This window comes from Diadema setosum, chromosome 11 (assembly GCF_964275005.1).
Source record: "Diadema setosum chromosome 11, eeDiaSeto1, whole genome shotgun sequence".
NCBI lineage: Eukaryota > Metazoa > Echinodermata > Echinoidea > Diadematoida > Diadematidae > Diadema > Diadema setosum.
In genome coordinates, this window is record NC_092695.1 from 36,133,689 (window position 1) to 36,148,961 (window position 15,273).

General features: G+C 42.5%; 1 protein-coding gene across 1 annotated transcript; it reads left to right on the forward strand.

The window, feature by feature from the left end:
* The first annotated feature begins 9,960 nt into the window (after positions 1-9,960).
* On the forward strand, positions 9,961-13,574 carry LOC140235458 (UDP-glucuronosyltransferase 2B1-like). The gene is made up of 4 exons (XM_072315484.1): positions 9,961-10,818; positions 11,731-11,917; positions 12,443-12,665; positions 13,292-13,574. Exons 1-4 carry the CDS (start codon positions 9,961-9,963, stop codon positions 13,572-13,574), a joined length of 1,551 nt encoding a protein of 516 aa, XP_072171585.1.
* The last annotated feature ends 1,699 nt before the right edge of the window (positions 13,575-15,273 follow it).

The window sequence follows — 15,273 nt, forward strand, 5'->3', positions numbered from 1 at the left end:
GTATCAGGCTAACTGGAGAAAGCCCCTTGAAACGTGATATGTGGGTGTATGAACGTAATAACTTGGACCAATAATACTTTGGGGTCATAATGTCAAAGGTCACCGGTCAAAGTAAAAATGTGAAAGTTCCTATTTTTACTTGTTGATTGTGCAGTATGAGTTGTTAGCAGGATCTGATGGAATTCATGGCATTAAATCCTCCAAGCAACAAAAACAAAAAAAGTAACAAATAACAAGGAAACAAAGATAACACTCGGCCATCTGTGTGTAATCCTTCTGTAAGCAATTTTAGGGATCTTATGCCAAGATCAGTGCCGAGTTGTTAATCCTGAGTGCATGGTTTGGTCTGATGCAGCAAACACCTGCAGTCACCAGCACCAGCACCTTTTCAGTCCCCAGTGGCAGGATTCCTTTCATTGGTCCTTTTCCGGAGTGTGAGGGCAGTGTTTACAGGAAGTATGAAGTGGACAGTGCCATCAATGCGTGGAGTTTAGCCCACTCTGCTCCGGTGGGTAACAATATGGCGGCACGATGCTCTGTTAGTCAAACACTTAGCAAGGGAATATATGCCATGTTGTGACCAACTGAAACCAAGTTGACCAAACTCTTGTGTATGGATGGCTCTAAAAGCAGAGAGTTCATTCAGGTAATGGACCCTCAAACCACACTAGCTTTTGAGAGGAGATGGGTAGGTGTGACAGGTCAGGGGTAGAAATGATGTACATGTAGTGAGAGATTTTCTTGCACAGTTGTCTCTTTACAAAACAGCATGAACTGGTAATTTTCTCTGCGGAAATATTCATTCATTAAAGAACAGCAACAACTGTCAGTGTGGGAGTAAAATTGCACGTTTGAACCTGAACTTGAACTGTATTGTTTGAGGGGAAAAAAAAAACACTCAGATATTGCATGCAGTGTCAGAATGCGACAGTGATTTAACTCGATCCCGATAAAAATCCCAAATGTCCATAGACTTTGTGCAGGTTCACCTCTCTCCCAGAGGAAAAGAGTTATTTCATGTTGACACGATATTTATCCCTTACCCCAATCAATCATTGCAATATGTATGCCATCAGTATTAGCAGAAGCAATGGATGTTTTCAAACCTCTTAGGCCAGAAGTACTTTTTTGTGTGGTGGAATTTAATATACTGTATGTGTATCCTGTCTCATTGAGATTCTGATGCAGGAGGAGTTATGATAACGATGAAGAGATTGATTCTGAGTTTGATGTATATATACATGTAATACCAGCAACAAAATACTGTTCTTAGCCTGTCTGTGGTTTTGTTAAATTCCCACATCTAATGCTCCCATGTGTATATTGTTGGATGCATACTGTGTAGAAGCACTGTGAAAGTGTAAATTATTGGAGCTCAAGTCACATGTCAATGTTTGTTTGTTTTTTTCTTTTCTTTTCTGCCGTCATTGTATGGTTGCGAAATTAAAAAGTGGAGCTGTAGCTAAACATTTACACATATTGTCCTTAGCTTGGGTTATGTCGATGTACGTTGTGTGGGTTGTCGATACATGTGTGGGTTGTAGATGTACACGTTTGTTGTGGGGGTTGTCAATATATGTTGTCGGGTATATATGTTGATTAATATTCAGAGCAGCCAATTGTCCCTGGATTTTGCAGGAGGCTCTCAGGAATATAAACTATCTCTTCCTTCACATTCTGGCTGGAGAATCTGAAAGCATCTTTAATTTTGGAATAACATGTATTTAATGATCTATTGAGCTGTATGAAACACAAGAATCTCTCTGAAAAGCCTTTTGGGACCTCTCAACCAAGCTTTGTTTGTGAATACATATTGGCAGCCCTGCATCATCACTGTCTTGTTAAAGGTCCTGTTTACCTTTGGGAGTAGTGATTTAAAAGATGTTCAAGATATCACATTTGAAGCATATGCGTAGGTCAGTTGTATCACAAGACATCCTACCCTATACAATGTTTGCAATAGAGCCTGAAATATAAGGAGATATCACTATTTTACTCATTAAGCCATAACTGTAGACAGTTTGGTCTGGAAACACTTTTATTATAACTATTGTTCACATTTTGTATATTTAACAATACTTAACATCGATTATACTGGTTCAAATTTTGACATTGGTTGTTTCTATCCCAGATTCACATTTTAGAACTATTTGAAGCACCAATGCTGGGTTTTTGTTTCATCTGCAAATGGTAAATTATGCCTTTAATCTGCAGATGTGAGTGTATGTGTGCGCTTTAATTGATTCTACAGTATTTCGCATGACCATCACGGAATGCAAGCTCCCACGTAGTCTAGATTCTGGACATCTTTTTGTGATGTTATTATTCTCTGAAGTAGCTGCATAAACCTCACTGTATGCGCAACGGCGTAAATCCATACTGAGGAGTGGGGGGGGGGGGGGGATGGTCACCATCACCACGATTACAAGCCCATAACCGGACCGGCGCAGCCTTTTTTTTTTGGGGGGGGGGGGGGGGGGAAGAAGGTTTGTGCCCCCCTCCCCCCCCCCCCACACACACACACACTTTACAGGGATCGGATGCCCCACTCTTTTGCATGAAATATAAAGTGGGAGAAAAGTGGCAGCAACAACATTAAGACTTTTTGTTCTTGTTGCTTTTTTTTTTTTTTTTTTTTTTGCTTGTCAGACGACTTTCGGCGGAAAATCAGACCTTAAAAGTATGAAAACATTTTTTTGGGGGAAATATCTGTGAGAGGGAGCGGAACGACCGAACGGGGGAAGGGTGTGTATGGAGGGGGGGGGGATCCCTCTCCCACACGAGGAAGATTTTGCATTTTCAGACCTGAAATTCAGCGATCTGGTGCTCACTTGTGAAAATTTTGTTTTCTTTTCTTTAAAAAGACAACAAGAAAATGAAATATTCACAATATATTGAATGACAAAATCGTGGTAATTTAGCTCTTGCTGTGCGACATCACTGTGAAGGCCTACTAAATAATGGGTCCTATCATCGGCGTAGACAGGATTTGATCTTAGGAGGAGCGGTTAGTGAGGGAACGAATCAAGCGAGGGGGGAGGGTATGGTAGGGGGTTTCCCCCTCCTAAGGTGAAATTTCTTTGCGTTGAAAATATTGACATTTTTCAGTCCAAAAACTGCCGTTTGTAGCTATATTCTTCGCTTTGGAAATTAAGGGGGGCACACCAGGCGCAACTGCTGTCAATCACTGGCAGCAACATCAGGAGAATGGCATAGCGATTAAATGCGAGCGAGCGGAGCGACCGAGCATAAACATTTTAACATTTTACAGTCTAAAAACTGCCGTTTGTAGCTATACTTTTTCGCTTTGGAAATTAAGGGGGGCCGCATCAGGCGCAACTGCTGGCAATTACTGGCAGCAACATCAGGAGAATGGCATAGCAGTTAAATGGGAGCGAGCATAAACATTTTAACATTTTACAGTCTAAAAACTGCCGTTTGTAGCTATACTTTTTCGCTTTGGAAATTAAGGGGGGCCGCATCAGGCGCAACTGCTGGCAATTACTGGCAGCAACATCAGGAGAATGGCATAGCAGTTAAATGCGAGCGAGCGGGGCGAGCGAGCTTGAAAATTTTGACATTTTACAGTCCAAAGACTGCCGTTTGTGGCTGTATTTTTTCGCTTTGGAAATTAAGGGGGCACACCGGGCGCAACTGCCGGCAATCGGGCAGCAACATCAGAATGGCATAACGATTAAATGCGAGCGAGCGAAGCGAGTGAGCTTGAAAATTTTGATATTTTACAGTCCCACATGTCCTTTGTGGCTGTACTAGTATTTTTTCGCTTTGGAAATTAAGGGGGGGGGGGCGCACCGGGCGAAAACTGCTGGCAATTACTGCCAGCAACATCAGGAGAATGGCATAATGATTAAATGCGAGCGAGCGAAGCGAATGAGCTTGAAAATTTTGACATTTTCCAGTCCGAAAAACTGTCGTTTGTGGCTGTATTTTTTCGCTTTGGAAATTAAGGGGGGCACACCAGGCGCAACTGCTGTCAATCACTGGCAGCAACATCAGGAGAATGGCATAGCGATTAAAATAATGCGAGCGAGCGGAGCGAGCGAGCATGAAAATTTTAACATTTTACAGTCTAAAAACTGCCGTTTGTAGCTATACTTTTTCGCTTTGGAAATTAAGGGGGCCGCATCAGGCGCAACTGCTGGCAATTACTGGCAGCAACATCAGGAGAATGGCATAGCAGCTAAATGCGAGCGAGCTTGAAAATTTTGACATTTTACAGTCCAAAGACTGCCGTTTGTGGCTGTATTTTTTCGCTTTGGAAATTAAGGGGGGGGGGGGCACACCAGGCGCAACTGCTGTCAATCACTGGCAGCAACATCAGGAGAATGGCATAGCGATTAAATGCGAGCGAGCGTAGCGAGCGAGCATAAAAATTTTAACATTTTACAGTCTAAAAACTGCCGTTTGTAGCTATACTTTTTCGCTTTGGAAATTAAGGGGAGCCGCATCAGGCTCAACTGCTGGCAATTACTGGCAGCAACATCAGGAGAATGGCATAGCAGTTAAATGCGAGCGAGCGGGGCGAGCGAGCTTGAACTTTTTGACATTTTACAGTCCAAAGACTGCCGTTTGTGGCTGTATTTTTTCGCTTTGGAAATTAGGAAGGCACACCGGGCGCAACTGCCGGCAATCGGGCAGCAACATCAGAATGGCATAACGATTAAATGCGAGCGAGCGAAGCGAGTGAGCTTGAAAAATTTGATATTTTACAGTCCCACATGTCCTTTGTGGCTGTACTAGTATTTTTTCGCTTTGGAAATTAAGGGGGGGGGGCGCGCCGGGCGAAAACTGCTGGCAATTACTGGCAGCAACATCAGGAGAATGGCATAATGATTAAATGCGAGCGAGCGAAGCGAATGAGCTTGAAAATTTCGACATTTTCCAGTCCGAAAAACTGTCGTTTGTGGCTGTATTTTTTCGCTTTGGAAATTAAGGGGGCGCACCGGGCAAAAACTGTTGGCAATTACTGGCAGCAACATTAGGAGAATGGCATAATGATTAAATGCGAGCGAGCTTCAAAATTTTGACATTTTCCAGTCCGAAAAACTGTCGTTTATAACTATATTTTTTCGCTTTGGAAATTAAGGGGGGCGCACCTGCTCACAATCACTGGCAGCGACATCAGGAGAATGGCATAGCGATTAAATGCGAGCGAGCTTGAAAATGTTGACATGGTCTACAGTCTAAAAACTGCCGTTTGTAGCTATACTTTTTCGCTTTGGAAATTTAGGGGGCACACCGAGTGCAACTGCCGGCAATTACTGGCAGCAACATCAGGAGAATGGCATAGCGGTTAAATGCGAGCGAGCGGAGCCAGCGAGCATAAAAATTTTAACATTTTACAGTCTAAAAACTGCCGTTTGTAGCTATACTTTTTCGCTTTGGAAATTAAGGGGAGCCGCATCAGGCTCAACTGCTGGCAATTACTGGCAGCAACATCAGGAGAATGGCATAGCAGTTAAATGCGAGCGAGCGGGGCGAGCGAGCTTGAACATTTTGACATTTTACAGTCCAAAGACTGCCGTTTGTGGCTGTATTTTTTCGCTTTGGAAATTAGGAAGGCACACCGGGCGCAACTGCCGGCAATCGGGCAGCAACATCAGAATGGCATAACGATTAAATGCGAGCGAGCGAAGCGAGTGAGCTTGAAAAATTTGATATTTTACAGTCCCACATGTCGTGGCTGTACTAGTATTTTTTCGCTTTGGAAATTAAGGGGGGCGCGCCGGGCGAAAACTGCTGGCAATTACTGGCAGCAACATCAGGAGAATGGCATAATGATTAAATGCGAGCGAGCGAAGCGAATGAGCTTGAAAATTTCGACATTTTCCAGTCCGAAAAACTGTCGTTTGTGGCTGTATTTTTTCGCTTTGGAAATTAAGGGGGCGCACCGGGCAAAAACTGTTGGCAATTACTGGCAGCAACATTAGGAGAATGGCATAATGATTAAATGCGAGCGAGCTTCAAAATTTTGACATTTTCCAGTCCGAAAAACTGTCGTTTATAACTATATTTTTTCGCTTTGGAAATTAAGGGGGGCGCACCTGCTCACAATCACTGGCAGCGACATCAGGAGAATGGCATAGCGATTAAATGCGAGCGAGCTTGAAAATGTTGACATGGTCTACAGTCTAAAAACTGCCGTTTGTAGCTATACTTTTTCGCTTTGGAAATTTAGGGGGCACACCGAGTGCAACTGCCGGCAATTACTGGCAGCAACATCAGGAGAATGGCATAGCGGTTAAATGCGAGCGAGCGGAGCGAGCGAGCTTGAAAATTTTGACATTTTTTAAAGTCCAAAGACTGCCGTTTGTGGCTGTATTTTTTCGCTTTGGAAATTAAGGGGGCACACCGGCGCAACTGCCGGCAATTACTGGCAGCAACATCAGGAGAATGGCATACTGATTAAATGCTAGCGAGCGAAGCGAGTGAGCTTGAAAATCTTGACATTTCCAGTCCTAAAAACTGTCGTTTGTAGCTATATTTTCGCTTTGGAAATTAAAGGGACATTCCAGACGATTTTCATAATTTCACATCATTTAGTACATAAATCGACAACTCCATGTATAGATTTGTGGATTTTATTGTGGTTCTTGAGCAGAGAAACAATACTTTCAAAAACCTTTAACAAATTACACTGAACAAGGATGATGACATAGGAGGTTCACATATTTCAGAAATGTAGCAGTGTAATTCCATTACAATACTGCTTGCTTGCGAGTTCACCTGTGTATAATCTATGCATGCCTTCTTCTTTTGCTCTGCTACCTTGAGCCCCAACTCATGCATTCTTATGGTGACTCTGCTATGTCATCATCCTTGTTCATTGCAATTTGTGCTAAATTTTGAAATATCCTTATTCTTCTTCCCAATTATCACAAATTCTGAAACTCTGTCCTCAGTATAACTAATTCATACTTGTTCAAATGTAAAAATCTGAAAATCATCCGGAGGTCTCCTTTAAGGGGGGCGCACCGGGTGCACCTGCTGTCAATCACTGGCAGCAACATCAGGAGAATGGCATAGCGGTTAAATGCGAGCGAGCGGAGCGAGCGAGCTTTAAAATTTAAACATTTTACACTCCAAAAACTGCCGTTTGTAGCTATATTTTTCGCTTTTGTTTGTCCCACTTTTATTTGAGAACCATCGACGCCTCTATACATATTAGGTTGCTTTTGTTAAGTGAAAGATCTGCTGCACACTCTTTGATAAATTAGGGAATATACGTCTATGTCAAAAGTGTACAAAGTTTATCCCTTATCCTGTATAGCGGACCTTTTGCATGTTCATGATTGCAATACAACGATCTGGTGCATAGTTCTGGCGATATTTGGACAATTTTCCATTAAGAAAGTTCGAGATTTGTCCTCATCTCGGGAATTGCTTGGGGGATAAATGATTTGTCTGTCTAAACACTTCCTTTGGGGCGGGGCAAATGCCCCTTTGCCCCCCATAGATTCGACGTCCCTGATCTTCCCTTGGTATTCCCATAGATGTATCCTGACTGAGTCATCAGTCACTGTCGTTTCTCAGGAATGATTCAGGAAATGGAGGGGATTCAATTATGGCGATAAAGTTGTTGTTATTGTTTGTTTGTATGTTTTCGTACATATTTTGCAGATGGTCCCCAGTTACTCGCGTCATAGCATGTTTACATGTAGACCTACACTATTTGACGTTGTCAACGCCTGACCGAGCCATACCTTACAGTGTATGTCGATGTTACTTTCTTCGCGAGCGAGCGAAGCGAGCGAGCGCTTGAGAAAATTATACATTTTCCTACAAGATAGAATACTGTTCAGCTCTGTTACCTGTCTGAAGGCCGGCGTACAAACGTCATGCAATATACCAAAATTGATACAATCACATTTCTGCTTCCTCCATTTTTTCCCCTCAAAATTCAGGGGGGGGGGGATGATTGTACAGGCCATCCCCCCCTCCTCCATTTCAGGGGGGGGGGATATATCCCCCCCCCATCCCCCCCCCCCCCCCGGGATTTACGCCCATGTGTATGCGTCAAGTCAAATGATCGCGCTATCGCGAGTTCTCCGCTTCGACAGGATCTCGGGAGCGCGCTGTCACTCGACTTGACGCGTACGGCAGCGAGGTATAGTAATTTTGGTAATACAATGTGTAGCTATTTTTTATATCGCACATCTCACATTATACATCTCAATGTGCTTTACAAACTATTATTATCCCGGTCACTGGATACATTATTTCCAACCAGCACAGACCGTGCTCACTCTGTACTCTCTGGGGAGCATTCCAGCCAGTTGCCATTTAAAAGGAGCGCACATGCTGATCAACCAACATTAACATTCTCATCCTACCGGGTACCCATTTATACTCCTGATACTGTGGAGAGCCGCAATGTGGACAAAGTGCCTTGCTGAAGTGCAAACGTGTCGGGCTTCGCATGGGGCTCGAACCCACGAACCCGACGTATAGCAGCTGCGTCGGCGAAACAAACAAACAAACAAACATAAATGAGACTAGCTATCAAGCGACAGATGGCTTTATATAACCTTTTGTATTCCACAGAGAGAGTCATTTGAGTTAATGTTTTGAAGCGTCTTTAAGCACACACCCAAGGCCGCAGAAAGTAATCGAATGATATATTTTGGTATTGCATGCTTTATTGATAACACGATGTCGTATGTGAAAGATATCGACCACTGCTACCTGAGCGATGACAAAACATACACAAGAAATTGGTTTTCATATATCAGTGTGCATGTATAGCGCCTTCCCATCCTCGAAGCAAATCATAACACGTGTCCGCAAATGTCATTTGATTCATTGGTTTAACCCGCTTCTCCTTCGTCTTTGACGTGGGGTAGACAGTGTCATGGTTGACCAGACCCACCATACCCCGAGTTCCTCCCCCCCCCCCCCCCCAGACAGAGAGAGAGAGAGAGAGAGAGAGAGAGAGAGAGAGGGAGGGATCCCTATTATAAAGTAGATTGTCGAAGTCTTTCATTTTCTACCCACTCGTCGATTAGACTTCATTAAAGTCATACGGCTGTAATCTGCATATGCTGTATTTTCATACATTCAACAGTGCTTATCGATGAAGAAAGGCGCTGTTTCCTTTTCTATTCCCGTCTATTTTCAAAGTTCAATGAACAAGAAAACTATTTCACCGGCATTGAACGTTTTGTTGGTCTGAAATCCTGAAAGCTGAAGCTTATAGCAGGTAGTCGTTGTCGGGTTAGTCTTATCTCAGGGTACGCATTCACGCCTCTCGCTTCTTCAGACAAACGTAATTATCATCAAAATATTGTGTGTAACTCGCTGTTACAATAAAGAATTTAATCATGATCATAACAACAACAAGCGGTGTCGCTTTCGGATCGCTCATGCGATCTTTCGCAATTTTCTTAGTGTTTGTTTTGACGATTAATTGTACACGTAGTGTATTGTGTTTTTCCTTTATTTCAATCAGCCTCTGTGCCTTCCCCTCCCCCGCCTCATCCTCTCTTGACTGCACCACAAAAGACTGGTGAACTGCCATTGATATCATCAACAAGTAGTAGATACATATTAGTGAGTATTAGCGAGGGTGTTTTATGTGCACATTCAAAGGAGCTCCTTATAAATCCAACTGTAGGAAGCAAAACATGTCATTGACAAGCTCACGACGGATACTACGTGAAGGTGCTTTTTTTCTTCTTCATCAGGAGATTCTGTCGAATCAATTTCCTTGAAAGGACGATTTGCTCCAGACGTGTTTTGCTGTCATTAAACATAAGCAGCGAATTACCTGCAAATGTGACATATCTCACAATATCATTTAATTTATGCTTCCAGTGCTGATTGACCCGGGTACCGAGACTACCAACATCAAGGGTACATTACGAATACAAAGTCGAGTTTTGCTCAGTTCGGTGAATAAGGTGGTCGTCGACCTAGGCAAGCCCTACCCGAAGAATCGTCATGAATTACATGGTATTCCTTCTCGTCATTTCTGTAGCAATAGGTAGTCTCGAATCCGTGGCGAAAGGCGCCAATATCTTGATATACCCTGGGAGTGCAGGGGGTAGCCATCTGTCTTCGGCTTCGTTTCTTGGAAAGGAGCTGGTAAGACGTGGTCACCGAGTTACTTTCCTCGTGAGTGTCAAGCAAGCTCACGAGGCTGGAAATCCGCGCTTCGCGGAAAGCACTTTTGTTCTTCATAACGTCAGCCGTGCATACGAGAGCCTAGCTTCGAAATACGCACATTTCGTTGCCATGTCCTTCAACATCGGCCAGACTCAAGCCACCTATCGCCTTTACGAGTGGGGTGTGAGACAGACCATCGAACACTGTCGATGTCTTCTCCACGACAGCATGGAAGACTTGCGGAAGGCCGAGTTAGATCTAGTGATATTCGATATGACTTTAGGCCAATGCGCGACTGTTGTAGCAGCCAAACTTGGTGTAAAGTACATGGGACTTTCGCTCCTAGCTACTCCTCCTTTCGTCGCCCACTTCTCCATGGGAAACCCGTTTCTACCTTCCATCATGCCCCTTTCAATGTCTGGCTTGCCACACCGCATGACATTCACGCAACGCGTGCGAAACATGTTGAGCTTGATGATTTCACAGGGCGTCCTTGCACCTGGTTACATACGGGACTTGAACAAGATGCTTCGAGAAACTGGCATCTCGGAGGAACGTTTTCCGGACGTTCTGCGAAACATCGAACTCGTTTTGTCAAATACCCATCCTGCTGTGGACTACCCCTTTCACGGGACACCAAACATCATCTCCGTTGGAGGCCTTTCGACCAGACCCGCCCAAGCACTTGAAAAGGTTGGTACCAAACATTTCCCAACAGACGATGGCGAAAAGTTGTGATGATAACAAAAGGAAATAAGTCCCTGTATGGAGAAAGACAGCTAAAGGCTAAAGTGATGACTAGGGATGACTCCATTGCTTATTCACCTACCTGTCATCGCCGATCGATTAATGGGATGAAACGTCAGGATTGGATATCTGCACTGTATGAGGATTAAATTTTAAATATGATTAGACTTTTCCTATTCACAGATTATTGAATATCTAATACTTAATTGTCTTAAATAGGCTTATCAGCAGTACAAAAATATAAAGCGGAATAGAATGTCTTGTCGGAATCATATACTGAGTCTGAACACCTCGGTATATGGTAATCGTTGAATGAACAGTTCACATTGTTTAAGGAAGAACTTCAAAATATATACCATGCAATGATCCGAGATGATTTCTTTTAATGATTGCTTGCAACATAATATACAAAACGTATTGATAGGCCTACATAGGCAACGAAGCGTATTGTTTAAAATTGTCGCAGTTTGTCATGCCAAAGGTTCGTTGTATTCTGAAAATGAACAACAAATGAGGTTCGTAATTTTGAAGGTCCGTTAGTCCGAAAATGCAAAAGGGTTCGTTAATACGAACATGAAATAAGGTTCATATTCCGAAGATGCGTTAATCCGCAAATAAATACAGATCCATACCATGAACATCTAGGTACACGGGATTTGTTTCGGAATAAGGAACCTTCGAAAAAAAACAACAACAACCGAACATCACCTTTTATTTTCAAAAGTAGGCCCTAATCATCATTTTGCATAATAAGATTTGTGTTGTTCTCTTCCAACAGGCCGAATCGACATTAATTTTGAAAAAGTAATTTGTGCAGTGTTCCTTAATTCTTCTTCTGTCTTTTCCTTCCCTTCTAAGGATCTGGAGGACTTTGTCCAGAGCTCTGGAGATCACGGTCTCGTAATTTTCACGCTTGGTTCGTATCTGTCCGTGGTCATACCCGACATCGTCCGGGTCTTTGTCGATGTCTTCGCAGAGATTGAGCAGAAGGTCGTCTGGCACATCGATGACTCGGAGTTCGACATTCATGACATCACAATGCCTCGTAATGTCCGGACGTTGCCATGGTTACCACAAAATGATCTTCTTGGTAATTTGTCATTATCATGACGCTCAGTTCTTCTATCGAAACTCTGGCTCGAGTGTGTTAGAGGTTAGGCCTTCGTTTTCTGCAGGATATGACTCTCGTGAGATCGTATAGTTTCTTCTCTAACGGACGTACACAATCGTACTATTAACAAAGACCGTAATACAGATCCGGCCGGGAAGTTTCAAAAGCTTGTTGCTCTACAAATTACCATTTTCAAGCAAACTTTATCTACTTTTTTGGAAAGAAATAATTTTCGCTGCATGTTTGGAAACTGCTGTCATCTATTAAAGTAACCACTGTCAAGATATTATTGGGGTTTTTTTTTTCCTGAAGGGGGGGGGGGGGCGCAACGATGGTATATCGCCGTCCATTTTGCTTAAAAACAAAAACAAACAAAAACAAAAACAAAGCTAAGAATATCATGCCATGCAAAAAAAGTGAAGAATCCTCCCACTCCTTCCTCACGATCCGACTCGACAGGTCATAACAAAACTCGTCTGATGATCTACCAAGGGGGCAACAACGGGCTCTACGAAGCAATCTACCACGGGGTACCGCTCATTGTCATGCCATTGATGACGGACCACTCGGACACCGCAACTCGCGTGCTGGATCGCGGCATCGGACAGGTCATCGACGTCACGGTCGACTTCAACAAGGAAACCATTCTCCAGTGCATTCGAGAGGTCATCCACAACAATACGTACGTTTTCTCGCTATCTATATTCTGATACTGATAATTTACATACGAGTCCACTCATAATAATCCTGTACGAATTAGAACATTGATTGGCGAGAGTGCTTTTTAGCACTATAGAAGCTATATACCTCCATTCATCATATTCATTTCATAGCGGATCCTTCTGAACGGATTCCTGTTCACTAAGCAGTCCGAAATATATTGAAATCGCTATGTGTACACAGCTGCGATTAACTATGAGTAATACAGTGTTGAGAGTACAAGTTTGCTCTCTACACAACATTGTACAGTGTTACTATTAACACAATATTCATTTCTGTACAGTCGTATGAGTCACAAGTATATAGGCACAAATTGTGTTTTCGTTCCCAATGGTTTCCATTATCGCAATGTCGTGTTGATTTTGTAAACCTGCATGTGTCCTTCTAAATTGCGTGTTTGCTTTTTGTTGGAAATTATTGGAAGAGAGTGAATGAAATGAAACGAAATGAAATGAAAGATGCTTTGGCTTTAAAAATATGCCGCGATTTTCATTTGTCTGCATAATTTGCTGTTGTCAATTAACATACGTTTGTGCTTTCGCTATAGTATATAGGTCATTGACAATTACCTCCTTTCTGTTTTCACAGGTACAGAGAGCGAGCGAAGAGGCTTTCCGAGATTTTCCGTGATCAGAAAGTGCGACCCGTAGAAAAGGCTGCCGACTGGGTTGAACACGTGGTGAGTTATGGCGGAGGATACCTGAGGCCTGCTACACACAGCCTTATGTACTGGCAACTCATAGGTCTGGATGTGATCGCGTTCTTCATGCTGATTGGACTAACATTTGTCTACGTCATATACAAAATTCTGCGCATGTGCGGGGAATGGCTCTATCGCATCCATCAAAGACCTAAACTGAAACACGAGTGAATACGGATGAGAGTTTAATCGGAGTTGATTCGACTTAGATAAATGGCGTCGTCTTGATCGCCAGTAGTCAATAATCATCTTGACCACACCCTACTAGGGCCCACCTTTGAATGATACAGAAAACAAAAATCGGGTTGTTCAGCCCAAAATTCCCGGCTGCCCAGAATTCCTGACATCCTTTTGCAGTCATTCAGTTGATTTCGTACAGACGTGATCGTGGCTATATTCCATTTCATCGTTTATATCTCGATTATAACTACACGGCTCAACACTATCTCTCTACTAGGGTGATGGCCCGAAAAACGAAATGCAGTTTCCCGAAATGGAAAGAAACATTCCAATACATTTTGAATCTTGTATAGTTGTTAATGTCGAGCTCTGCCATATACAGTATGTCCAAAAAAAATACATTCGGACTTTCTGCATTGATAACTTTCAAAATAATCATACAATCTGAGTGCTATTTTAGGGTGTACGTGAAACCATAACTTGTACCTACACCTTGCAAGAAACCCTATTCAATTTGGTTCACCGGTCACGGAGAAATTTGGATCTTTGCAAAGCATGTCATGGAACCGTTCTTTCCAAGTACTTGAATGAAAATATTTTGCTTACAACTGCCAGAGCGACTAACAAGTGAATTCATATTCTGTGCATAACATTATATAATTACAGGGCGGATCCCAGGAATTCTGCAAGGGGGAGGCGCCTATACAAAATAAAAGGGGGCGCACGAGCCCCCCTCCCCCATTTTTCTTTTTATTTCTTTTGTTTTAACAAAAAATAAAGAGGGGGCGCCCCCTCTGGATCCGCCACTGATGTGAATATCAGTTTGTCAACATTATTGTTCATGATCATCTTAATGAAAAGAACAAAAAGAAAAATACAACAGAACAGAAAACAGAAATTCAAAAAGGAGGAAGAGCCCAATCCAGTCTTTCTTTAATCATTCATGTTTACACGTTACCAATGTTTGCAAAACTCAGAAATCTGCTTCTCTTTCCCCCTTTCCCCTTTTTATGTAGTTCATTATTCATTTTGTTAGTTGAAACTCCAGGGTTGAAGCTGAAATGAAATAAGCTGTCATTTTTTAAAAAGAGGCATTTTTTTTTTTTTTGTGCGAGGACACGATGAACAACTTCATGTTTTGTAAGACGTGAACACAATGCATGGACAACGCATCTCCTTCAAAACTAGTAGGGAAGGAAATTCTGACATGCTGGACAAAGATCCCTATTTCCCCGTGACCATTGAAACAAATGGAAAGGCATTTTCTGTCAGATGTAGGCAATAATAGACAGTTTCATGCCTTGAAATTGCATTTGGTTGATTGTCTTTAAAGTTAATGTTGCAGAGTCCGATTGTAATTTTGGGGAGATATTCGATAATAATTATATGCGTGTGTGTGGTTTTGTGAGTGCGTGTGTAAGGTGAGGAAATGCGGCTATATTCTATTTTGAAATATATCATTTTTAGATCTAGGTCGGAGAGGGAAATTCCTACTTTTCAGAAAATTTATAAGAGAATGATAAGATTTCGGGATGAAGAAAAAGAAATTGCTCTAAAAAGAAATAAGTTGGGATTACATTTGCTGAAATGGGAAAATGTTTCTGAAACAAGGGCCTAAGTATTCTTTTTTTCTTTAGTATTTATCATTGGTGAAGGCAATATTATGTGTTATTGGCCGCGCGCGGGGAGT

Bases quoted from the DNA above. Each gene is read 5' to 3' on its own strand.
- LOC140235458 (XM_072315484.1), top strand. From the start codon at position 9,961: ATGAATTACATGGTATTCCTTCTCGTCATTTCTGTAGCAATAGGTAGT. The intron at 11,918-12,442 runs GTAATGTCCGGA...CCGACTCGACAG, and splicing joins TCATGACATCACAATGCCTC to GTCATAACAAAACTCGTCTG. The intron at 12,666-13,291 runs GTACGTTTTCTC...CTGTTTTCACAG, and splicing joins GAGGTCATCCACAACAATAC to GTACAGAGAGCGAGCGAAGA.